Source organism: Mastigoproctus giganteus, chromosome 8, assembly GCF_048544385.1.
Source record: "Mastigoproctus giganteus isolate SK-2022 chromosome 8, ASM4854438v1, whole genome shotgun sequence".
Classification (NCBI taxonomy): Eukaryota; Metazoa; Arthropoda; class Arachnida; order Uropygi; family Thelyphonidae; genus Mastigoproctus; species Mastigoproctus giganteus.
In genome coordinates this window covers 126,523,902-126,545,456 of record NC_143582.1, presented here as the reverse complement: position 1 = coordinate 126,545,456, position 21,555 = coordinate 126,523,902, and the positions used below count along the sequence as shown (strand labels likewise).

At 36.7% G+C, this 21,555-nt stretch overlaps 1 protein-coding gene across 1 annotated transcript in view; it reads right to left on the bottom strand.

Annotated features, from left to right (window-relative positions):
- LOC150081811 (uncharacterized) overlaps positions 1 to 21,555 on the bottom strand; it is a 108,558-nt gene that overhangs the window by 75,373 nt on the left and 11,630 nt on the right. The window contains exon 3 of the mRNA XM_090379717.1: positions 3,616 to 3,843. Coding sequence (XP_090235843.1) covers positions 3,616 to 3,843 — 228 coding nt within the window. The remainder of the gene's footprint in view (positions 1 to 3,615; positions 3,844 to 21,555) is intronic.

The following is a 21,555-nucleotide window of genomic DNA, read 5'->3' as shown; positions in this document are numbered from 1 at the left end:
CCCATGGATTGGAAATGTGCCATAAAACCTGTGTCTCCCTTTGATCCCCATAAATGAGGATCAAAGGGAGACACAGGTAATTACAGACCTGTTAGTTTAACTTCTGATCTAGGGAAATTAATGGAGGCACTGGTTAAACAAGCACTGCAGGATCATCTAGACAAGACTTGAGTTATAGCTCGGACACAGCATGGGTTTGTTAAGGGAAGTCTTTTCTGAACAATTTGATTGGATACTATGATGTAGCCACAAAGGAACTGGATGCAAAGATTAATTTTGATATCATATATTTGGATCTTTGAAAGGCTTTTGATACTGTTGTACATGGAAGACTACTGCACAATTGGAGCAGTGTGGCATTGGAGGCAAATTGCTGCTACAGATAAAGGGATGGTTGAGAGGGATAAGACAGAGAGTGGTAATCAATGGACACTGCTCTTCGTAGACTAATGTTATTAGTGGAGTCCCTCAGGATTCAGTGTTGGGTTCATTGTTGTTTTCTGTATTCATTAATGATATTGATGATGGTATACCAGGCTTAATGTCCAAGTTTGCAGATGATATGAAGGTCAGCAGGGTTGTTAATGACAGTATGCTGCTGCAACAGGATCTAGAAAAGTTGAGCAGATGGCTGAGAGGTGGCAACTGAAATTTAACATTGACAAATGTAAAGTACTGAATATGGGAAGAAATAACCCCAGAGTAACGTATCAACTGTGTGGTACTACACTGACAGAGAGCGAAAAGGACCTGGGGGTAATTGAGCAGGCAGATATGAAGTTTTCTGAGCAGTACAGATAATGTGCAAGAGTAGCCCATGGTGTCTTCTCAATGATATACAGAAATTTTTCTAGCAGAGATAAGGAGGTGATTATCCCCTTGTATATGGCAATGGTCAGGTCACACCTTGAGCACTGTATACAAGTCTGGAGGCCTCATTTTAAGAAGGATGTAGAGCTGTTGGAATGAATGAGAAGAGCAATAAGATTAGTGAATGGAACAAACTGTTGCACTTACGAAGAAAGGCTTAAGTTTTGCAAATTACAGTGTCTGGAGACTAGGCACCTGCGAGGTGATCAGATTGAGGCGTATAAAGTCTTGAATGGTTTGAGCGTGCTCGATGCTGATGGGATTCTTTCTCTTGATTAGAATAATCGCCTAAGAGGGCATAAATTCAAATTGAGGAAAGACAATTGTAGGATAGATATGTGGAAATTTGCCTTTAGCTAGCGGGTGGTTGATTGCTGGAACAAAACTTCCATCTGTCATTGTAGAAGTTGATAGCTTAAACAAATTCAAGACAGAACTAGACAAACACTTGGAGCGAGCGGATGGGTGAAACGAGAAAGGTGTTTGTGTGTGTGTTTTTTTTTTTTGGCTGATGCTATATAAGCTTGCTTTCTTGCATCATGTGCCCTTACTAATGCTAATCAATAACTTCTTTATAAAAGAAGAAGTCTGAATGGCACCTCCCTCTAATTAATTACAGCTGTAAAGAAGTCTGAATGACTTCTTTAGAGCTGTTTTTTTTCTGCTTTAGTGGGCAGGGTACCTGCCCGCTAAAGACCACCTGCTATCTAATGAAGTTAGTTTTACCTGAAATAAGCTATCATAGCAATCTCATCTTAAATGGCTGGTTACCCTTTTGACAAGACAAAAGTTGTCTATTTGTAAATAGTACAATCCAATACAATTCGTTATTAAGGCAAATTTATTCTGCTGAGAAAATTAAGACCATTACTCGTAGTGAACTGTTCAAGTCCTTATTCAAAGGTTACTTACTACTTTGAAAAAGGCGTTACTTATTCAGAGCAGTACAATACCTCGGCAACTCATTGTGAAGGTTAATTCAAAATATGAAATACAATTAAAATGATGCCAATTTATCGAATTGAACAGTTCACTACGAGCAAAACATGGTGGAAAAGCACTGACCGTTCAATAGTGAATCTTATGCATAGTCCCATTGCTTCATGCAAAATAATTGCCTTAGTTTATACTATTACACATCATCAGGCACCTCTCATATTGTGGACTTATACTTCATAACTGGGTTGTCACTACTGCAACAACAGGGTACTGCCTACCCACTGATGAGTAAGCCAACAAGCTTAGAAATGGTGCCGTCTGGGTGGTGGTATTTGCCAAGAATACGTAACATTAGTTTTTTCCACTGGTGAAGCGTTACTTATTCAAAGCGGTACAATACCTCGGCAACTCGTTGTGAAGGTTGATTCATAATATGGGATACAATTAAAACGATGCCAATTTATTGACTTGAACAGTTCACTACAAGCAAAACATGGTGCACTGACTGTTCAATAGTGAATCTTAAGTGTAGTCCCATTTCTTCATGAAAAACAATAGCCTGAGATTATAATATTAATGTAAATATATTTTAATCTTGTGTTTGTGACAGAGAGAAAGAGAGAGAGACAGACAAACAGAATTCACCAGCTTAATTGCTCTGTTTTTTAGATAGAAATGATAGCTTACAGAAAAATTGTTAGGTGCACCGTCCCCATATATAGGAGCAGTTTTTTATGGCAATGCAAGTTTTAAATTTATACTAATTAACAGCTGCTCAGAAGAAAAATAATGTTGAGAGCAAAAGAAAAAATCTAATTTTTCTTTGATTTAGAGAAGTGATAGTCCTGATATATTTACTAAAAATGAGCAGGGTTCAGAATACTGCAAAAAGCAAACCATTCTTATTCTAAAAATCTGGGTATTTTCAAAAGTATACATTTGTTTTATATTCATGTTAACTATGCAATATTAAATAAATTTCTTTAATCCTCTGACATCTGCTAATTTGCCAGAATGGTTTAGATCTTCAGCTGATATACCAGGGCCACTGTCAATGATGAGCCATGCCATTTGTGGTGATGCATGGATTCAATCTTGCAATGTGTATTAGTGGCTGTTGTTGTTGTTTTGGTTTTTAGGAGCATTAGCAACTAAGGCCATATTGCTCCGGGATATGCGGTGGTCATTCCTGACCTTTCCGAATCTTCCTTATTTGGTGGTGATGAGCTCAAACCCCGGTCTAATCAAGAAGCATACGATACACACTACTGCTCCTTCTCACCTGGCTATGGAGGCACCATATTAGTGGCCACACATTACTCATGAATACTGCTGGTCCAAATTAATAATGTCATTATGAATTAATGTTTTTCTGATGCATTATCTGAATATTCCTGTGTAATTTGAAAGACAAAACCATTTTTTTTTTAAAACGAAAATTCCTATAGGTAGTTCTTTTACTGGCATGGTAAAGGTATAAAGATATGGAGAAAAGAGACGATTTAAGCACTTCAGTCTGCATAGAGTAAGGTCTGCCTTTAACTTAGTGACTCAAGTATAAATTACAGGTAATGCTTACACATTTTGTGTACAACAAATTCTCTCTAAATTATGCAGATCTACTTTGGGGGGGGGAGGTTGGCATATTATTTTAGATGTTACCAATAAACAAAAGTGAATTTCAAACTAAAATCTCTATTTATTAAAAATTCTTTATGTTCACTGAGTTCCAGTGAATTTATTATATTATCAGTAAAACTGAACAATTTTATACAGAGTGGTCATTAATATAAATGCTTTACCTACCTATTGCTGCTTTATCTACTAGTTCCATCGTATAAATATTTGATTCATCGATATCTGCACCCAATTCTCTAGGTTTCACCCAGTACAGCTGATGTATTTTATCAGAAATTGTTTTATCTTGAATCTTCTCCTCTTCACACATTTTAGTAAAGATGAAATCATGCACAGTTGACATCATATAAATTTCAACTGTGTTTAACACCTTTTCTTGCTCTTCATCTGAGTAATCTACAAAAATCCAGAATTACCAAGACATAAAAAAAAAAAAAAAAAAACAAACCTGCTTGGAATGAAAAACAAACTTAAGATATCAGTTTTATAAGGAAATAGACAATATTTGAACATTAAAATAGTATTTGCAAAGTGGAATAGAAGTATGAATACTAATTACGGCAAAGCCACAATTAGTATAAATAATGAATCCTCTGAAATCATCATATTAAACAAATTCATACTATTCAAAGATATTATAACAGAAAGTATGATAATTGGTCCCATCCCAATGAAAATATACAATAAAAATTTTTAAGCAAAAGTTTTTTTTTTATGTTTATTAACGTATATATTACAAAAGGATAATAAAAATGATTCAAGTTTATTATAAACTAAGCAAAGAAAACATTATTACATTTTATTAAAATCTTTTAGCAGGCTAGACTTAACTGTCTCTCTTTCTTTAAGTTTTCATACATGGCGCTTGTAGTCGTTGAAAACTTTATCCATATCTCAGTGGACTTGCATGCTTCGGTCGACATCCATAACTTGTTGTTTTAAATCTTCCAGAGTTTGAAATATTTTTTTGTATTCTTTGATGGCGAACTCCTTCATTTGCACATTGTCTGCTTCTTCACCAGCACTGTAAGCTTCTTCAAACACACGCTGTTGATCTAAGTTAAGGTCTCCATCAGTCATTTCTTCCGAGTGTGATTCAAGCAAGTCATGGACATTTGTAGTGTCCAGTTCATCTAAACCAAGCAGTCTTCAATATGTCTGTTATTTCTTCAACAATAGCTTGCACTTGAGAGGGAATGTCATCAAAATTATTTGCACAATGAAGCAAAATAAGTTTCCACACTGCATGCATATTGCTTGCTATTAATTTTTCCCAAGCATGGGAAATATTTTCAATTGCATGTTTGATGCTATATTTTTTCCAGAAGTCAATTAAAGAAATTACATTGTCACCTGTTGTTTGAGAAATTCCCCGTGCAAAAACTCTTCTTAGGTAGTAGGCTTTAAACATTGTTATTGTTGTAATGGAGTTTTATGACACAGACTGCCAGGGCCATATTGTCTTTCAAATGGTTAGTACAAAATACTAATTTTATTGCAATGGGTGTTTTATTACAGTTTAGGAAGGTAAATAGCTCTGTTTTATTAGGATCATCTCTAAGAATCTGCAATAATGATAATGTTGACTGTGCTTTAGCAAAACTGTGATTTGAAGGTGTTTGAATGGATATTTAGAAACTGGGGACAGTCTATTAATAAATGACGAACAGTCAGTTGTACATGACATGATGAGCATTGGGGAGTGCTGTCATTCATTAATAGATATAGGTGAGTGAGGTGAGTATGCCCAATCCTTAGCCTTCCTAAAATTATTTCATCTCGCCTGTTTTTTCGGAAGCTGGAGAGCTACAGCTTTGGTTCTGGTTTTATTCGATAGAGCTTGTATCCCGGATAATCTTTCCAGATTAGAGACCAGCAATTATAACATGCTTTAAGGATTGTTATCTGTATATGGAAACTAAAAAAGTCTGCAAAATAGTAGTTTCTGGTTGTTTGGCTGCTCTTTCGTTGCCGGCTATTCCAGAATGTCCTGGGCAGAATGTCACAGTTTGGTTCGACTCATTACAAGCAAATAACTTGGAATGTATTTGTTTTATTATAGGGTGAGAGGAGTTGTTACTACTAATTATAGTGGTGAGAGGAGTTGTTACTACTAATTATAGTGGTGACAGGAGTGAATCATTGTATATTAAAGCAGGTGTAATTAAAAGTTCAATAATCCGATCAAGAGCTATGTTTAAAGCGTAAAGCTCAGCAGTAAACATATTGCATTCTATTGGTAATGAAACAGAGATGGTGAATGAAGGGAAGATTGCTGCAGCACCTACTTGGGTCTCCGTTTTTGATCCATCTGTATAGATTTTACAGGCCTGTGAGTTCGAAACAGAGCAAGTTTCATGTAACTATGCGATATTGGAGGGGGACAAAGTGTTCTTCCCCCACTGTTGAAAATGTCTTGAAATATATTGCTGATTTCTATATTCCATGTTTGAGTCAGTTCTTTAAGTCTAAGTGGAGCAGGTCGGTTTTCATGTGGTTTACTATTGTAAAATGATTCCCATTCGGTATTATGCAGACATCTCCAACTAGGGTGAATGGGAAGACTGCAGATTTTTGCAGCATACATCAAAAGTAATGCTTTCCTCCTAAGATGTAGGGAAGGTTCATGAGCTTCGATGTAAAGGCTCTGAACAAGTTCTGAAAGCCCCTAGAGCAACTCTCAGAGTACTGTGCTGGATCATGTTCATTTGCTCTAAACCCCGGGGGCTCACATCAGGTGAGTATGGGCTTGGCAAACCCAGGGTCCTGAGCTGGATATCATCATTCTTCTCTTTCTTGGTGGTTCCTTTCTACTTCTCTCTCTCTCTCTCAGGGTAGCTCGGGAATTTTTTTTTTTTTTTGGCTGATGCAGCATAAGCCTCAGGCTTCCTTGTACCATGTGGTTAATAATAATAATAAAAAGTAGTTTTTCTCACAGAGTCATACACTGGACAGCCATAGTCCAAGCAGGACCTAATGAGAGCTCTATAAAGATGGATCAAGGTATATAAATCAGTGCCCCATGACACACACCGGAGTATATTTAATTTCTTCAAGCAGATGGTCCGAAGATAGGTCACACGTGCTTGCAAGTTCAATTTCCTATCTAGTACCAGTCCAAGAAAATGGACAGTGTGAGCAAGGGGTATTGGCATGTTATTAATCTTTAGCTCAGAATCAGGATGAAGTGACCGTAATTTGCAGAAGTAAGTAGTAGTGGATTTCTGCCCAGCAAGACGATATCCATTGCGTAAGGTCCAGGCTTCTATTCTGGCTAGAGCAATTTGCAACTGTCTTTCGATAGTATTCATACTCTGTGACTGGGAAGGATATAGTGAGGTCATCTGCATACATGTATATTTGAATGGTTTTTGGAAGACCTTCTAATATGTTGTTGACTCGAATTGCAAATATGGTAGCACTCAGTATTGAACCCTGCGGAACACCCTCTTCTTGAATATGAGATGCTGATAGCATGTTTCGATATCAGACTTGAAAGGTGCGTAACCTTAAAATGTTCTGAATTATTTGAGGAAGATAGCCTCTCAGCCCCAACTGATGCATATCTTTAATAATGTCATTATGCCAAGTGGTATTGAATGCTTTTTGAATATCTAAATTGACCATCACTAGATGCTGTCTCGTGACGAAGGCATTGCGTATGTTGGATTCAATTTTTACAAGTAAATCTAGGATAGACCTGTTTTTGCAGGAGCCATACTGGTGATCAGAAAGAAGATTTTGGGAATCTAGAATCCAGGTGAGCCTCTTATGTAACATCCTTTCAAAGATTTTGGTCAAACAACTTGTCAATGTAATTCTGAACTAGGGAAGGATCTTTGCCTGTTTTGGTATTACACAAATATAGGAATGACACCATGACAGAGGATATGTATTTTCTGAAAAGATACAGTTATAGAAGAGTAATAATATGCCTAGATCAGCTTCACATAGATGCTTCTGCTTCTTCACATAGATGCATACTGTAGTGAATGCCGTCCAGTCCTGTTGCACTATTTGGAGATTTACTCAAGGATTCCTTGAGTTCAACTAGAGTAAAAGGCTGGTTATAAGGAGGTGAGAGTCTAGTTTGAAAATTCAATTTTTGATGTGCTTCATTAGTTTTAATATGTTGAAAAGAGATCACATAAGAAGAAGAGGCAGAAAATACTATAAATTGACTTTGCAATATCAGTAGTGGAGGATAGGTCCTGCTCATTCCATCGTATTATTGGAGATTGCAACGATAGAAATTTCCCATTGAGAGCTTGAATTTTTTTCCAGATAATTTGAGTGGCAGTATTTTTGTTAATAGTTGAGGCAAATTTAATCCACGAGTCATGTTTTGCTTTTTTCTTTCTAATTTGCCTTGCTTTGGCTCTGAGTTTTTTGTAAACAATTAGGTTGGCAGTAGTTTGGAATTTGCAAAGTTGGTTCCAAGCATGGTTTTTTCTACTTTTGCTTTGGAACAAACTGATTCCACCACTGATTTTGGTGTATATGTTTGTGCTGGTCGGATTTTGGGATGGAAATTTCTGCTGCAGATAGCATATGGCTGGTAATGTGATCAGTTACATCATAAAGATGTTGTTGTTGTTGTTGTACATATTGGGTGTCGAATAGGACACAAGTGAAGTAGTTTTTCCAGTCTGCTTTTTGAAAATTTCAAGAAGTACAGCCTTTAGGACATGACACGACCTGTGTTTGAATTGAACTGATGAAAGGAGAGTGGTCACTATGGAATGGATCATTCAGCACTAACCATTCCATGATTGGAAAAATAAATGCTGAACTGATGGATGAGTTTATGGCTGATGTAGTACCTGTAAGTAGTTGAACATGAGTTGGAGAGCCAGAACTTAACAGTCAGATTATGGTTATCCATGAATGTTTCAATTAATTAGCCTCTCCTATCCATGGTGGATGATGATGATGATGACCATTGAAATCACCGAGTAAACAGATAGGAGGTGGCAGTTGTGTGATCAGATTGTCAAGTTCAGTCTGGGAGCAAGGATAATTCGGTAAGATATAAATGGATGCAAGGGTTAATGATGTCCCAGTTGCAATTCGAACTGCTACAACTTCTAAGGAGGTCTGTATTTGTAGATGTCTTGACAGTATAATAGATTTGCAAAGAGTAGCTACTCCTCCATGAGCAGAACCGTCAGAATCCGTCTTGCCTAAATATGGAGTAATTTTTGAATTTCAGAGAGACTTGTGGTGATAGAAAGGTTTCCTGTAAGCATGCCCCCACTGCATTAGTTTGAATAATCATTCAGGTCATCAAAATTACTGCGTAATCATCTACAGTTCCATTGTAGGAATTTATTCATTGTTTGGGATTGATTGAGGAAGATTGATCTGACTGTTTTTTCTGAGAAGACTTCAGTCTGCTTTGTTTTAATTTTTCATTCCTGGAAAAGGTTGGGTGTCCTATTTCTATGGTATCATTAGCATGTAATTCTAATACTGAGTTGTCATCCTCTCGTTGAACACCAATTTCCATTTTGCTATTGCATGGTTTCACTTTTTCCTGGTCTTCAACAATTACTAATTTTGCTGTTTCGGGCAATGTTGAGATAGCATTCGTTGGGATACTGATCAGTGTATTGCTGATCTCATTGACAGTTTCTTTTTGGATGTTAGTGCAGTTTTGGCACAGGTGGAAAAAAAACTACTCAGTTCTATGGAGACATCTGTTTGTGTTGCAACTGAGCAGCTACTTCTGGTGACCGATGCATATGATCAGCTAGGCATGATTATCAATACTTGCTTTCTTGCTTCAGGGTATGTGACTTTATGCTGCTCTACTTTATATTTCTGGATTTTTTCCCCGTTTTCCAAAGGTCACAGGCTTTAGAAAATGCAGGATGGCTTCCTTTACAGTTTGGGCAAGTAGGAAAGGAAGCTGTACACTCTTCTTGGGACTGCTCCTTGGAGCCACAAATAGGACACACAGCATTGCCTCGACATGCCATCTGTGCATGGCTGTACTTCTGGCACTTAAAAGCAGCGAATGCGATTCAGGATGTAAGGTATTGCAGTTTAAGTAACCTGCTTTAACAGAAGATGGAAAATTTGGAGTGCTGAATGTCAAAATAATGGACCTGGTTAGTAGCAGTTTGCCAACTTTTTTTGGTCATTTTTCTTACAACACCTTAAATGTTGTGATTATTCCTTGGTCCATGGGCTGTAATAAATATGTTATGTTTGCTAGTAAAAAAATGACTTTTACATTCTCACACAATGTAACAAGTGTAGTTGGATGACCAGGGGCATTATTTAAAATCAATAATGCTTTAAAAGCAATATTGTTATCCTTGCAATAATTTTCAACAGCTGGGAAAAAAATATGTCGAAAACCAGTCTTCAAAAAGAGCTTTAGTCACCCATGCTTTATTTGAAAGCCAAAAAACTGGAAGCAATAGCTGATTGTAGCCTCTAAGAGCGTGAGTAATTGATGAATGATAAATGAGCATTGGTTTCAATTTGAAATCTCCTTCTGCATTGCCTCCCAATAAAAGTGGTAAACGATCCTTAGCCACTTTATATCCAGGTTAACTTTTCTTTTTTGGAAATATAAGTTCTGGAAGACATTCTTTTCCAAAATAATCCAGTTTCATCAACATTAAAAATTTGTTGGTCTGTGCATCCACCACTTTCTTCCACTATTTTCTCCCAAATATCAGGATATTTAAATGCAGCTTCTTTATCTGCCCTGGAAGGCAAAAAAAAAAAAAAAAAAAAAGTTAAACTGCAGCCATCATCAACACACTGCATGGAATTGGAAGCCTACTCAACAATTCACGTTGAGGGAAATGGACCATAATCTGCCATGCTGATCCAGTGCGGGTTGGCAGATCAACCGTATTTAGCAGTCAGGGGTTTGAACTCTGGTCTACTCAAAGAGTGTGTGCTACTGCACTCAAAGTGCAGTAGCACACGCTCTTTGACCACTCTCCTGAGTGGTCAAAGCTGAGTAGCTGAGTAGCTCTGTAGCTGAGTGGTCAGGAGACCAATAAGCTACAGAGCCCTTGAAGACTCACCAGTAATTTTATCAATATGCAATTGAATTTGATTTCTAAAATGGTCAAAGCAACCATTGCTTGCAATAAAAGTTTTTTCAGTTTCTGCATAAAATCCATTTTCTTTCACTACCTTAAAGAGACTCAAAGGTTTTGTTTGAATTGCTGCCTTGCTAAGAGGAATACATTTTTGGTTGCAGTCTTCCACCCACACTGATAAGAGACTCTCCATTTCTATTATTATAACACTTCTATTCCTAGAAGCAGTTGTTTGCAAGCCACAAAAAAAGTTGATGCAACTTTACATTTTTCTTTATTTTGTTTGCGTATTTTATAATATTGCATAGATTCATGCATTCCAACATCTTGGCCTATTTTAGAATTGCTATCGCCACGTGCATGTCGTTTTATTACATCAAATTTTTGTTCTAATATAATACAAGGCCTCCTCTTTTTTGCACTTGCATTATTTACACTACAAGTATTCTTCCATTTGTCCATATTTTCCAGGGGCAGTTTATCAAAATTTAAAACATAATACAGTACTGTACATGTATAGGATAACAAGTTGCAGCATATCTTCACACAACAATAGGCAGAGGCAGACTGATGAATGAGTGCTTGGTGGTGCAACGTGGTGTGAGTCATTGATGTAAGGTCGTAATCCACATTGATGTAACCCACATGTAATTTTTGGCACAATTTGGAATAAAAACTCATACTAACTGAATCTCGAATCGTATTAAATAAGGTCTAATATCATTTTATATTTTGTACTAATGGAGGCTTTGCTGTATATCAATTAAAATATATATTTAATCACTGGATTACTACAGCTGATGTAATAACTTTGAAAATTTAGTGTAGTGGAAATATATATATTAAATCAATATGTGATATATGCATGTAATACAGAAAAAAATAAAAATAATTTTTAAGCCAGTTTATAAGATTACACCAGATTACTATACAAGTGTTCAACATGGAATCACGATGAACAATTGCATAGTAACAGGAACTCTGCACTCGTGAGTTACTCTGAAACAATTTTTTTAACAAATAACATCGCCAAAAGCATATATTCATTTTATTTAAAATATGAGATAGATACCACCGTGGCAGCCTCTACCAGTGGCCTCAATTTGCAAATCTCACATCTAGTGAAAACTGAAGCAGTTCCAAGTCAGTTACTGCTGTGTGTTGTAATGAAGTTAAATATTAATTACCCTATGTAACAAAAAAAAATTGTTTAGCTGTTTTCTATGTGTGTTTTGTGTACTGAATCGAAAAGTGTCACTGGTTTTTTCCCTAGTGAATATTTTGAAATAATTTGAATATTTATATGTATTTACACAAATGCATACCAATATTGTGATATATAAGAGCCTGTATTATTCATATAATATAAGTTGTATTTTAATTATTTATTTTATTTTTTTGCAGTTAGCAGTACAAAGTTAGCCAAATAAAGTTTTAAATTATCTCTAGACTTTGGTTATTATATGGGTCCAAATCAGATGAAGCATACCATTATTAGCATAACAAGAAAGAAAGCACCAAGTTTTGGAATGCCACCGTGGAGACAGTTCAAGACACGACAGTTCAAGACAGTTCAAGTAAACGTCTGAAAGCCATGTTACTTCATAATAAGATTATATACCAATTGATTCCTTTTGAGAATTCTATTCATATTAAAAAAAAAAAAAGAGTATGGAAATGTGAAGCATGTGCTAGAGAAGATCAAGTATGACCATTATAAATGTGGACATGTGTGGGGATCTCAACATGCTAGGGTTCCCTCTAGGTTTGCAAGTTGGTTTTGCTAAGTTCCCTTGCCTTCTCTCCCTCTAGGACAGTGGGATGGTTGTTAAGCACTATAGGAGAAGAGAAGGTCTGCCAAAATTGAATTGCAGCCTGATGCATGCAATGTATTAAACAATCAATCTCTTTGGCAAGCTGAAACTGGTCAAACAATTTGTTAACCCATTGAATCCTCTGAATTATGATAATACCTTCAAACATATTTTTCCAAAATTGTCTGAGATGCAAAAGAGAAGGGTGGCATATTTATTGGTACCCAAGTAAAACAGACTTTTGTTTTGCAAAAATAAAGAACTGGAAGACAAAATGGCTGCTGCTAAGTAATATGTCTGGCAGTTGTTTCACTTCATAGTGAATGGCTTTATTGATAACATTACAAAGAACTAGTTGACAAAAGCTGACTGAAACTTACAGAAAAATGGCACAATACCAATCAAGTTTCATTATTTGCACTCCTCTGAATTTCTCAGAGCAAATCTAGCAATGTTGATGAAGAGCATGAGGGGAGATTACACCAGAACGTACAGTCAGTAGAGAAAAAGTAGTAAGGAAAGTGGAATTAAGCTCTGTTGGGTGACTTATTGCTTTTGGGTTGATCAAACTGACCGCAAGAGACCCGCATGGGGTTTTGTCAATGATATACAGGAATTTTGCTAGCAGCGAAAAGGAGGTGATTGTCCCTCTGTATAAGGCAATGGTCAGGCCACGCCTTCAGTACTGTGTATAGGTCTGGAGGCCTCATTTTAGGAAGGATGTAGATTTACTTGAGCGTGTACAGAGAAGGGCAACAAGATTGGTGACGGGAATGAAGGGATCCTCTTACCAAGAGAGGTTTAAGTTCTGCAAATTGCAGTGGCTGGAGACTAGGCACCTGCGCGGTGATCTGATTGAGGTGTATAAGGCCTTGAATGGGTTGAGCATGCTGAATTCTGATGGGACCCCACTTGTTCAGATTACGAACCTAAGGGGGCATAAATTCAAATTAAGAAAAGACAGATGTAGAATAGATGTGTGGAAATTTGCCTTTAGCCAGCAGGTGGTTAATTGCTGGAACAAGCTTCCATCTGTCGTTGTGGACGTTGATAGGTTAAATAAATTTAAGGAGGAACTGAACAGGCATTTGGAGGGAATGGTGTGATTTTTTTTTTTTTTTTTTTTGGCTGATGCTGCATAAGCTCATACACTTGCTTTCTTGCATCACATGCCACTACTACTACGTTCAAATGTACATTTCTAAGAAAATTTTTTGATTAACCTGGAGGAGGGTTTCTACATTTTAATTAGTGATTTTTTAGCTCACTGTTTACTTGTAACAAAGATTAATACTCCATTTTGTATAGAAGTTAAACATAGTTAATAAACCCCAATTTATTAACTATGTATTTATTAACCCAGTTTATTAATTATTAGTGGCTTGCCCACAAAAGAAACAGTTTCTTTTCTGGGCAAGTCACTAAAGCTATGTAGATAAATAGAACCTTTACCATGGTGTGTTCTGTATGCCAAAGAAACAAAAAAAACTTAAATATTCAATCATCTACTAGAATTATATCAGTTTGAATTTCAGTATTCACTTCTTACCTGCATCATTATTTTTTAATTGGAAAAGTAGAGCCATAAAAAAATTCTTTATGATACTATGTTAATCAAAAAACACCTGTTCTATGTTAATTTTCCATGGAGTTTTGGTTTATTTTTTTCCCATCCAAATTGCTACCCCAAGGTTACAGTGTAAGGCAGCCGGGATTATATTATTTTATTTTTTGGATAACAAGACTACCATATATTAGCAATTTCCAAACTGGAAGGCGCAGACTAGTGCAAAAGGAGGTGCGAAAAGTTTAACAGAAATGTAATTTTCATAACATAACATATATAAATTTAAAAAAAATATACATATAAATAAACTTTAATAACATAACATTAAATTTTATAACCTATTTTTTAAAGCATTTATCGCCACCTATCTCACTAACTTCGATATAAACATGAGATAAACATTTGGAAAAAAAAATATTATATTTTGCTGAAATGGATTGATGAATTATGTTGATATGATGTAATGTAATATATATATAATTTAGTGCATACTACGTATGACATATATAGGTAGATTGCATAGTATAGCATTAGCTGCATGGTTGAAAATATGGTTTCAGCAGTGTGCGATTGTGTTTTTTATTGTTTTTGGTGTGATTACTTATAATAATCGTTAGTAATTTAGAAGTTGTAGTTCTAAATTACTAACGTAATTTAGCATCTGTAGTTCTAAATTACGTTAGTAATTTAGAACTACAGATGCTTATTATTTCATGTAGTATTAATAATTATTGTATTAACATATTAAAATAAGAAATTGCATAATTATAGATGCTTTACTTCAAGGGAGGCGCTGGGAAAATTTTACAGGTGCAAGGGAGGCGTGGGCCCAGAAAGTTTGAGAACTGCTGTCATATATAGTTGTCTTTTTGATAAGATCAGACGTTTTTTGATTTTATCAAATTATAATGGCAGAATTAAGAATGAAATTTTAAAATTTGGTATTTTAAGAAATTTATTGTCCCCCCCCCACCACAAAGAATGATGTATAAAATTCAGCAGCACCTGCTGAAAATTTCACATGCCAGCTAGAGGGTTAATAAATCAGAAGGCATATGGCCTTAGAAATAAATTCAGTAATCTAACATAATCCTTACAGCCATTAATTTAGATTACTGAAGCAAGCTATGGTAAAGAATATGAAAAAAAAAAAAAAAAACAGAACTGGACATCAACTACATAAAAACTTTGTTATTAGAGTTTAAAAATGTTAATGAAAAATGCATAAATATTTAAATGAAAGGATCACACATTATAGCTCACATCTTTGAGCCGTCTTCATAAAAATCCTTTCTCTAACCTGGATGGAAGAGGACTAGTTGTGTTATTGCCTGTTTCTTGATGGCACAGTCTGATTAACAGGTTGCTTGTTAGGTTACAGTTACTTTTTCTTCTTTTTTTTTAAATTAGTCATTACAAACACAAAAGCCATTGGAACCTTATAATACTTTAGCACTGTGTATGGATTCAATGCTGAAAAGACAGTCTTGGATTTTTACAGACTGTCATTTTCCAGAAATACATAGCAGAAGGCTGTTCCAAAGAACAGAAGTAGAAGGGATAAATATAGAAATACAAGTGGAATTACAAATGTTAAATGAGAAGAACAGTGGCCATAGAAAATCTGTGAAAAGGTATGCAGCAGAAACTGAATGTGATAAGAATGGAGTGAGTTTGTGAATGAGGAGTCATTAACTAGGCTGCCTTTTCAGGGGAAAGTAAAGGGATTTTAAAAGGAAAGTTTTGAGGACATGACCCAGGGTATGAGAATAATATTCCATGGTAGATTTTTACAGTCATTAACTGTTTAGAATAAAAGCAGAGCTGGGAGTTTATAGCAAAAACCTCTTTTTTTTAATATAGATAAAGCAATACTTGAGTTATGCTTATACCAAGAGATTTTAGAGATCGGAGTTTTCCCTAGTACAGATATGTTATCTTGTTTAGTTTAGCAATTTGAGCATTGCTGAACATAATGCATGAGAGCAGCAGACTCATTTTTATGAGAAACTTAACAGTGGGTTTATAGAAGAACTGAAGTTAACTATATTTAACTTTACCCCAGTGGAAAATTACCCCCAGTTCAGCATTTAAGAAACTAATGAAGGATATTCAATGATGGAAAAATGCATGGGATACATACAAATAGAGCAGGGAATGGATTTGTTGAACTCAAAGGTGGAATAAAATTTACTATCATCCACAAAACTGGGGACAGAATTCCAAATTAACAGAAGGGCATTAATATACAGAAGAAAAAGAGTGTAGATGAAAGAATAAAACCTTTGGGAACTCCAGTACCAGTAAAGAAGTTAAAAGACAGAGCTGTCTACTATCACATTCAGTGAGTGGTATCACACAGACAGGCCTGGCTACCCAGGTAAGAAAAAACAGATAGCAAATCAAAAGACGGAAAGCTTGTTAAGTAAAACTTTATGCCAAATATGCCTTAGGAAAGAGCCTTTGAGAGCAAGTGCCTAAGTTTCTCCAAAATTTTCCATTAATGATGTTCATCTTCAGATAAATGGAATTTATCCAAAGATGAGCAACAGCCAGGATCAAAAGCCAAGGTTCAGTGTATTGATGTAGGATTTATTTAAAGAAGTAAATATTGTCTAGGGCAAAGGGAAGGGCTTTTGTAAGAGTGATTACAGTGGCCTCAGATAGTTTTTAAATTCTATTCAGTGGAACCAACTGTTGACGGTACAACAGCAAATTCTAAATGGGAAGCATTCAGGTAAGTAATCATAGAAGCTACTAGGCTTTTTTATGCTAACTAAGAGATACTGTTCAAGGCTTAGATATTGTTCAAAGCCTGAATGGATGTCAGATGCACTGATGAGGAAGACAAGCAAAATGCATGGGATTATATAAATTATCAGGGAGCAAGGATAATTCGGTGAGATATAAATGGATGCAAGGGTTAATGATATCCCAGTTGCAATCCGAACTGCTACAACTTAAAATAAGATGCAGGATATTTCAGAGACTGCTGGGAATCATGGGGGTACAAGTAAACACATGGGTTGTGTTAGGGTGGCTAAGAGGAAGAGCAGGTGCATGTATACTTGCATGTACACCAATGCTAGGAGTTTAGTAAATAAATTTGATGAATTTGAGGTATTGCTCAAAACATCAAAGGCAGATATTGTTGGGATTTCAGAGACGTGGTGTCACACAGATATAAGGAATGCAGAACTGGAATTTGGGGAGTACAATGTCTATAGAAAAGGATAGACAGGATAGGAAGGGAGGGGGGAGGAGGGGTTATGCTATTAGTTAAGAAACACATAAAATCCAAGGAAGTGAAGCCAGTTGACATCGCTGGACAGTGCAGTGTCGAGTCAGTTTGGTGTGACATAAGCATTGGGAGATCACAATTGAGAGTAGGAGTGTGCTATAGGCCTAATGACTCTGATGAGTATAATAAGAAACTGTACAGAGAAATAGAATGGGCCAGTAAATCAGAGAGTCTTATAATGGGGGATTTTAATTTCCCAGATATTGACTGGAATTTGGGGGCTGGTCACTCATACACTAGCAAGGCTTTCGTGGATTTATTGGATGATTTTTTTCTACATCAGCATGTTCGGGAGGCAACTAGAGGGAGTAATACTCTTGATTTGATTATCAGTAGTGATTCTTCATGCATTAAGAATCTGCAGATAAATGAATCACTAGGAGGCAGTGATCACAGTGTTCTGAAGTCGGATTTACTCAAAGAGGTAACTACCATTAGGGCTAAAGTGAAGGGCATTGCTTTCTTAAAGGCGACTATGATGGACTGAGACAGTATTTAAATTCTATACAGTGGGATCAACTGATGATGTTACCAACAGCAAATTCAAAATGGGAAGCATTCAAAGAACTTATCTTGGAAGCTACTAGGCTTTACATACCAACTAAGAAATATTGTTCAAGGTTTCTAAATGGATGTCAGATGAACTAATGAGGCATATGGCAGAGAAGAAAAATGCATGGGATACATATAAATTAACACGTGACACAGAAGCCTATGATAGATACAAGTTGATCTGTGACCGAGTTACAAAGTAGGTTAGGCAGGCGAAGGTAGATTATGAGAAATCGTTGGCAAGGGATGCGAAGAAAAACAGCAAAGAATTCTTTACTTATGTAAACTCTAGAAGGAAGGGAATGAATCAGATTGGTCCACTTGATATCGATGGGTCAACTGTTAATGATCCTGCTCAGGTAGTTAACAAACTAAATGAATATTTTGCATCGACATTCACACATGAGGAGTTATTCAGCGAGGGGAATGCCAGAGGTGTATTCAACTCTGGCAGTAAGCTAGAGAATCTTGTAATAACTGAGAGTAAAGCGGAGGAGAAATTGTTGAAGATAAACACAAGAAAGGCACTTTGGGTGGATGGGATCTATCCAGTTATATTAAAGGAGGCAGCAAAGGAAGTAAGCAAACCCTTAGCCATAATTATGAGAGCTTCCTTGGACTCAGGGGAGGTACCCATGGACTGGAGATGTGCAAATGTGACCCCAATTCACAAAGGAGGATCAAAGGCTGACACAAGTAATTATAGACCTGTTAATTTAACTTCTGTTCCTGGAAAATTAATGGAGGCACTGGTTAAAGAAGCACTGCAGGATCATCTAGACAAGACTTCAGTTATAGCTCGGACACAGCATGGTTTTGTTAAGGGGAAGTCTTGCCTGACCAATTTGATTGGATACTATGATGCAGTCACAAAAGAACTGATGCAGGGAATAACTTTGATATTATATACTTGGATCTTAGAAAGGCTTTTGATACTGTTACACATGGAAGACTGCTGCACAAATTGAAGCAGTGTGACATTGGAGGCAAATTGCTGCTATGGATAAAGGGGTGGTTGAGGGGAGAAGACAGAGAGTGGTAATCAATGGACACTGCTCATCGTGGATTAATGTTATTAGTGGAGTCCCTCAGGGTTCAGTATTGGGTCCTTTATTGTTTCTGTATTTATAAATGATATTGATGATGGTATATCAAGCTTAATGTCCAAGTTTGCAGACGATACGAAGGTTGGCAGGGTCGTCAAGGACACTACTGACACTATGCTACTGCAACAGGATCTGCAAAGGTTGAGCAGATGGGCTGAGAGGTGTCAAATGAAGTTTAACATTGACAAATGTAAAGTACTACATATGGGAAACAGCAACCCAGAGCAACGTATCAACTCTGTGGTACTACACTGACAGTGGTAGAGAATAAAAGGGACCTGGGGGTGGTTGTGCAGGCAGATATGAAGTTCTCTGAGCAGTGCAGACGGGCTGCAAGAGTAGCTCATGGTGTATTGTCAATGATATATAGGAATTTTTCTAGCAGGGATAAGGAGGTGATTATTCCCTTGTATAAGGCAATGGTCAGGCCGCATCTAGAGTACTGTATACAGGCCTGGAGGCCTCATTTCAAGAAGGATGTAGAGTTGCTGGAACGAGTGCAGAGAAGGGCAACAAGATTAGTGAATGGAACAAAAGGGTGCTCTTACGAAGAAAGGCTTAAATTTTGTGAATTACAGTGTCTGGAGACTAGGCACCAGCGAGGTGATCTGATAGAGGTGTACAAAGCCTTGAATGGTTTGAGCATGCTCAATGCTGATGGGATTCTTCCTCTTGCTCAGAATAATCACCTGAGAGGGCATAAATTCAAATTGAGTAAAGACAGATGTAGGACAGATGTGCGGAAATTTGCCTTTAGCCAGCGGGTGATTGGTAGGTGGAACAGACTTCCATCCCTTGTCGTGGAAGTTGATATCCTAAATAAGTTTAAGGCTCAGCTGGACAGGTATTTCGAACGAACAGAGGGGTGAAGTGGAAGTGGTTATTTTTTATTTATTTATTTTACTTTATTTTTTTTTTGGCTGATGCTGCATAAGCTTGCTTTCTTGCATCAAATGCCTCTACTAATGCTAATGCTAACTTCGACACAGAAACATACAGTAGATAAAAACTAGCCTGCAATCAAGTCCTGAATAAGGTTAGGCAAGCTAAGGCACATAGAGAGAAGCCTCTGGCAAAGAAAATAGCAAAGACTTCTTTCCTTACATAAATGACAGAAGGAAGGGGATGAACACATTAGTCCACTAGATGTGAATGGTTTAATTGGTAATGATCTTGCTCAGGTTGCCAACGGACTGAATGGGCATTTTGCATTGACATTCACACAGAAGTCATTTTTTAAAGGATGGGGATGCCAGGAGTTTTTCAAATTCTAGAAGGAAGCTAAACAACTTTGTGAAAACTGAGAGAAAAGTGTTAGACAAATTGTTGAAAAGTTGAAACTAATTATAAAAAAGGCAACAAGAGTGGATGAGATCTATACAATTACATTTAGGGAGGTAAGCAAACCTTCAGTCATAATTATGAGAATATCCTGTGTCCTTTGATTCATGGGAGGTCCTTATGAACTGGAAACATGAAGTATGAAATGTGGCAACAAAGTTCCTGGACTGGTGCTGTTGCAGTCATGTTCAATGGATTTGAAAATAAACAGTAGAGTATGTTGTAGTTTAAACTTCTTCTAACAGACAGTGGTACAAAGATTGTTCAATAAGTTGACAGATTTTTAGTATCATTAATGTTCCGTGTCATGATTTTGCAATGGAGCAAGAAATATAAAATTATAAAATTTAAAATAAAATAAAAATTAAATATAAAATTTTGCTTTACATTGGGAAAATCTGTAACAGAAACATTTGAAATGGTGATTTTAAGTTTATGGTGTTTATGGTGATTTTAAGTCATACCAGTTTGTCTGAATAGTGTAAGTAGTTCAAAGACAGATGTGAGGAGGTTTGTGATGACCCAAGAAGTGAGCATCGGTCAACCTCTCAAAATGAGGAGAGAGTTCCAAAAGTTTGGGAAATTGTGGCAAGTGATTATCGTTTGACCCTCAGAATGATGGTTGATGAGTTGGATGTGAATAAGGAGATGATTCATTAAATTCTGCATGAAGATTTAGGGGAAGGAAGGTCTGTACAAAACTTGTGCCTCACAAATGAGAAGGAGCAACAGAGTGTCATCATGCAAAGACGTCACTCGTTAAGACAATCCTAATTTTCTCAACTATATTTCAGTGGAGACGAATGTTAGGTGTTTCAGTAATACCAGAGATGAAGTGTCAGAAAACACACTGGACTTCAAAATAATACCAAGGTCCAAACGTTTTGTTTAGAAATCCAGTATCAAGATGACACTGATCACGTTTCCTACAAACAGGGTGTGATTCACAAAGAATATTATTTATTATTATTATTAGCTATATGGTTCAAGGAAGCCTGAGGCTTATGCTGCACCAGCCAAAAAAAAATTCCCGAGTTACCCTGAGAGAGAGAGAGAGAGAGAGAGAGAGAGAGAGAGAGAGAGAGAGAGAGAGAGAGAGAGAGAGAGAGAGAGAGAGAGAAGTAGAAGGGAATCACCAAGAAAGAGAAGGATGATGATATCCAGCTCAGGATCCTGGGTGTGCCAAGACCAAACTCACCAGATGTGAGCCCCTGGGATACCTGAATGGGAAGAGAGTCAATGGCATGTTCTACATACAGGTGCTTCAAAGACTACCGAAGTGCATTTCCCAGGTGAGGCTGCAATTTTGAGAGAAAGGTAGTAGTTTTCATTGCAAAACAATGTCCCTTCTCTCCACTCC